This window comes from Cynara cardunculus (genome assembly GCF_001531365.2).
Source record: "Cynara cardunculus var. scolymus isolate 2C chromosome LG 5, CcrdV1, whole genome shotgun sequence".
NCBI lineage: Eukaryota > Viridiplantae > Streptophyta > Magnoliopsida > Asterales > Asteraceae > Cynara > Cynara cardunculus.
The window spans coordinates 16,530,069-16,535,717 of NC_037532.1; the positions used below are offsets into that span (position 1 = coordinate 16,530,069).

At 38.2% G+C, this 5,649-nt stretch overlaps 1 protein-coding gene across 1 annotated transcript; it reads right to left on the reverse strand.

Moving 5' to 3' along the window:
• Positions 1-215: 215 nt before the first annotated feature.
• Positions 216-5,350, reverse strand: LOC112512388 (phospho-2-dehydro-3-deoxyheptonate aldolase 2, chloroplastic-like). Its single transcript, XM_025118328.1, has 5 exons — positions 4,791-5,350; positions 3,268-3,545; positions 2,388-2,664; positions 1,608-1,853; positions 216-795 (listed from the first exon to the last, which is right to left on the reverse strand). The coding sequence occupies exons 1-5, from the start codon at positions 5,298-5,300 to the stop codon at positions 532-534; spliced, it is 1,575 nt and encodes a 524-aa protein (XP_024974096.1). The 5' UTR covers positions 5,301-5,350; the 3' UTR covers positions 216-531.
• Between the last annotated feature and the right edge of the window lie 299 nt (positions 5,351-5,649).

Below are 5,649 nucleotides of genomic sequence, written 5' to 3' on the forward strand. Positions count from 1 at the left end.
ATTTAAAAGGGTGTTTGGTTCGTAGAATGGAATCTGATAGAATTAAAGTCTATTAACGGGATTAGACTTTGAAGGAATGTAACCATGCATTTAGTTTGATACAATTGGAATGGAATTGTTAAAGGATTTGGAAAATATGGTAGAATGGTGTGGAATCGTACATTTTCAATATGTAAACCAAACAAAAGAATTGAAATTTGGTTAAAAGGAAGTAACTTTGAAACATCCCAGAATCTTATTATTTGTTCATTCAAAACATTTGCCAAACATTTTTTTTTATGATACTCACAATATTACTCCATTTAGAACAATTACCCAACAATTAATCATGCAGTTCCACATTGACTGAATCAAACTCCCAATCCCAACCCATTTCCAAATTCTACAGCAAATGAAGATCATCTCCACACTTGCAATTGTAAACCGATACTTAAAAAGAAAAGGCTACCTACCAATTTATTGAAACCAAACTCATAATTCATTACTTATTTTTAAAATCCCAGAAACTTGAACAGAACACCAAAATTTCATCTAAAATTGCAAAGACAAGGAGTTTTGAGACCCCATTCTTCTCTTCCTCAGCCGTTCCGCTATGATGAACGACAGCTCTAGGGACTGAGAAGCGTTCAGCCTCGGGTCACAATGTGTGTGGTAGCGTGAGCTCAGGTCATCAAAAGTCACGGTTCGAGATCCACCAACGCACTCTGTCACATTCTGTCCCGTCATCTCCAGATGAATTCCTCCCGGATGGCTCCCTTCTTGCTCGTGAACATCAAAGAAAGCTCGCACCTCCGCCTGTTTTCACAAAAATACCAAAACAGTCAGACCATCGAGTAGAGTTGAAACTTATCTAAAAATACCTCATGGATGGCTCCCTTCTTACTTTTCTGTTTTGACTTCCCCGGCAGCAGCCATCGAGTGGGGCACACAACAATCGGCCAACCACTTGGCCACCAAGGAATAACGGTCCATGACCCGCTTTTTTTATTTTGGAAATTCAAATCTCTATTTTGAAATTTAAATTTCATAAAATTTGGTTTTCTGTTTAGTGTAATAACCATTTCAAGATCTATAACGAAAAAGAACAGCTCGACGGTCTTCATGGAAACAATCTCTCTACCCCTTGGGATACATACCCTAAAACCCTATCTCTGCATGAGATATACTGGGTTCGTTTTAAATCAAATGAGGATATTATAGTCAATTTTACTAGGTGCTTGGCCAACTACCAACTACCAACACTACTGGGACAGGATATCATTGTCAATTGACTTTTCAGCCACATTTTGACAGAAAGCAACAAAGATTTGAAACTAGATTCAGGGAATGTGGTTTAAATATATATCCTATCAGGTACATAGTATATGCCATTGGATGCTTCCTTATCAGATTCCTATACCAACTTTACCCCTCATATATCAAACAGTAAATCGGTCTAACCAATGAACCAAACTAAACCTACAGAGAGAGAAACGGGTGTTAATTGAAGATACTATTTAAAAAGACGCTATAAAGGAGATCATTCCACAAAAACAAGATATTGACACGAGGCCATTGAGACTAGAATTGTTGAACTAAATCCAGTGGAAGTCGATGAGAATTCATACCAATATGGAATCGAAAGGGCGAGTTTTAAGGCCAGATGGTGCCTTTATAGTGTTTCCATGCATTGGATCACAAACCCATGTCACAACCTGCCCTGCTTGTCGTACTGCCTTTATCAAAGGGGAAAGCTTCACTCGCATATTCTCCGCTCCCATTCTTACAATCACTGTGATCCTTCCAGGCTTGTTATTGGGGTTCAGTATGTCAACGAGCTTAACTAGCTCCTTTGGATCCATCTTCTGGCTCACCTGCAAAAACACTTTCACACTCAAGTACAAACCAAACCAAACCAAACAAACCCAGCCGGTCCTACACGGATACTACAAGGGGTAGAGAGGCTTTTCCCTTAAAGGCCCCCAGATTGTAATAAGTTTTAGAAAACATGATTTTGAGAGAAACATTTGGTTCTAACAGTTGGACAAAAGCTGCATGTGATAAGTATAAGTTTTGTGCTACTTGTACACAAAAATATTTCTACAATAAATGCAAGCATTCACAGTCAGGAGCCGCTGCTGTTTTCTTTATAAAAATAAGAACCGAAATACTCCCTCCATTCTCAGCAAATTGTTCTATTTTGCTTTTGAAGGGAAGTTAGTTCGATTCCCATTGGGTCCAAAAACCTTTGCAGCCACACCAACTTCCCATAAGAAGGGCTCTGCCAGTCCTAGAACTGTGTAGTAGTGGGCCTAGACCACGTGGATTAGTGGTTGCAGATTCCACTTTAAAAGAAATAAAATAATTGCTGGTATGAGATTAAACTAAAGTTGGTGTTTTGATGATACCTTGATGCCAAGAGGATTAGCGACACCTCTCAAAAACTCAACATGGGCGCCATCCAGCTGGCGGGTACGTTCCCCGACCCAAACCATGTGAGCCGAGCAATCATAGTAAAGGCCAGAAGTTGTATCAAGCCTAGTCAATGATTGTTCATAAGGTAAGAGCAAGCATTCATGAGATGTCCAGAAATCAGTCGTTGCCATAATAGGGTGGTCGATCGTGAGTCCAGCAGCAGACATAAATCCCAAGGCCTCATCAACACGGTGAGCTAGCTCCTGGTACCTATTGCACCATAATCCCAAATAAAAACATAAATATATCAAAAGAAACAAGATAGAATAGATTACATCGAATTGTGATGAATTATAGCTACATATTGCAATTACTCCCCATTTACCAAAGTGAAAGGGTATGATTTTGGCTTCTGAGGTCAAGTGAACTGCTCAAGTCAAGAAACTTGAGAGTACTTGGTTTAGTAAGCAAACCATCATTCTTGTGAAAATTCCAAAGAAAATATCTTTGCAAGAATGAGCCATTTTGGGCAAAAAGTGCCGTATAAGATGGTCATCTTTGCAATTGCGTTTCTTGGATTTATCGAATATCGCTCATCCTTGCCAAACCAAATCAAGCCAAGCAAACCCAAGATATCCTGCTCGAAAATCCAAGTTCAATGGTAGAAAAAGTTGAGCACCCAAAACCTAATGTGGATTTTGTTCAACATAAGTGTATTTTTGCTATATTAAAGCTGAAATTTAGTCCGGTTAATCTCAAAAGTCAAGTTGTAAATGAGGTAGCACAAAAATTCAATGCCAAACGATGATTAAAATCATTTTCAAACAGATTAAAAATAATAGAAAGCGATTTACTATCCCGTTGCATATATACCTGTCTCCCTGCTCGCTGTTAGCAACAAAATCAAGATTCCATTGAGTGACTCTTTGCATTGCCGCATAACCTCCAGTGGCAAATGCCCTAAGAAGGTTAAGAGTGGCTGCAGCTTGGCAATAAGCTCTTATCATTCTATCAGGATCTGGAATTCTTGACTTCTCGGTAAAAGCATCACCGTTGATGTTATCTCCTTTGTAACTTGGCAGCTTCACCCCATCCTTCTCCTCATATGCATCCGATCGCGGCTTGGCAAACTGGCCAGCCATTCTTCCTACCTATATAACCGAATCCCACAAAGATTATATTAACTGAATCATAACATTATGATCAAGAAACTATGGTATTGAACCAAAGGGCCTTTGGACTAATGGTATCTGGTCCTTTAGGCTAACCAAAGACCAAGACGGTGTATGAGTTTATTTGTTGCATTTGCCGTACATAAATATTATACACTCAAAAAACTTTACATGGTTCTCCACATAAAAGGTAAATTAGGCCCTGTTTTGAAACACTTACAATTTCTGTCTTATGTTTAAATCTTCAAAATAGAAATAATATTGCAATTTTTGTTCGATAGTGAAACCAAAACACATTCCAAAAATCTGTTTTTTTCTTCAAGCAACAACATAAAAGAGATTAAATTTTTTTGTTTTTATTTGGTATAGAAATCTCGAACTCAGCAAAGTCAAATAGGCAGCATGTGTTTTTTTCTTGTTTATCAAAAACCATCTTTGTAGACCACAAAAACAGCAAAATCAACTTCACAATTGAGAACTATCATTCACAAAATCTTGCAAACTGAGTTCAGTTTTGCGAAAACATAACCATTTCCTACACTTCACGGAACATACAACAAATTTGTCACAACGGGGTAGGTAAAGGGGTATGGACCTAAATGTAGAGACAATGAACCAAGGATAGCGACTTTCTTCTCGAGTGAATAAGATAGGTCCGAAAGCTACAGGCAAGCTAAGTAATTTATCATATACAACAAGGTCATTTATATTTAAGTTGAATGGTCAAATAAATAAATTTTCAAACTTTAAAATAAAGAATTATTGTATTAGTTGAACAGAAAGGTCGATAATTACATCAAACATTAAACCATTAACAAAAGTTTCAAACCAAAACATGTAGGATCTACTAAAACTAAACATGTTTGGGTTAATTTTAAGGTAAAATCCATCCAAATGCAACAAAATTTTGGTTTAATTCCTATGTAATGTAAACTCTATTTCCTATTTTGAACTAGACCATCATCAAATGTTAAAATCAGCATCAAGTAAAACAAACCTTATTGCATTTTGCCCTAAATTTTGAAGTATTATATTAGAATTTCTAAATGAGTAAGAACATATAAATCCAAAAGGAACAAGTGCATCTCTCAAGAGCAATAAACTAGAATTTATATGGAATCCCACAAACAAACAAAACGAAATCAGTGAACGAATATATGTTAAGGAACAAAATGAACAGCAAAAATCATAGTTGATTCGAAAGCATATGGATTAAGAATTTACCTTGATGATTGGCATCTGCCCACCAAACATCAAAACAACACTCATCTGTAGAAGAAGCCTGAAAGTATCCCTAATATTATTAGCACTGAACTCCTTAAAACTCTCGGCGCAATCCCCTCCTTGCAACAAGAACGCCTTGCCCACGGCGGCATCGGCGAGACGCTCCTCCAAGTGCCTGGCCTCTCCGGCGAACACAATCGGAGGGAAATCTTCAAGGGTTTTAAGAACAGCGGCGAGATTCGCTTCATTTGGGTATTCCGGAAGCTGCAAAGCCTTCTTTGACTTCCAGCTGTCAATGGTCCATTTCAATGGCGGTGGCGGTGGAGGTGGGGTTTTGGTCAGGTTCTTGGCTGGCTCTGCTGCGTGGACGGCGGAGATGGGTTTTGGTTTGCGGTGGGAGTTGGTGGTTGGAAGAAGAGATATACCAATTGGTTGGTGAGATTGGTGGTGGGAAGGGTAGGTTTGGAAGAGCGATTTGGAAGACAAAGTGGAGGATTGTGAAAGTGCCATTGTTGCTACAAGATTTGGTGTGTTTGTGAACGAGCAAAGAACTTGAATTATATACAGGAAAGAGTTGGTGAGATGAGAAGGGTCAAATTGAGCTTGGGGTAGGTAGCCATGGCTGCAAGGAGGTGGGGACAAATCTGGTGTGATTGTCATATTTTAATTATTCCACACATGGTGAAAGTAGATGGATCTAGTTTTGCTACACTTCCATTTCAGATTCTTTTTTTCAATAATGATTTAAAATAGTTTTTATATATAATATAAATCGTCTCTCGTATTTGCAACAACCACCCGAATCACAATGGCACCATTAAATGGTAAATTTTTTATACTATGATGGACAAGTTGAGTG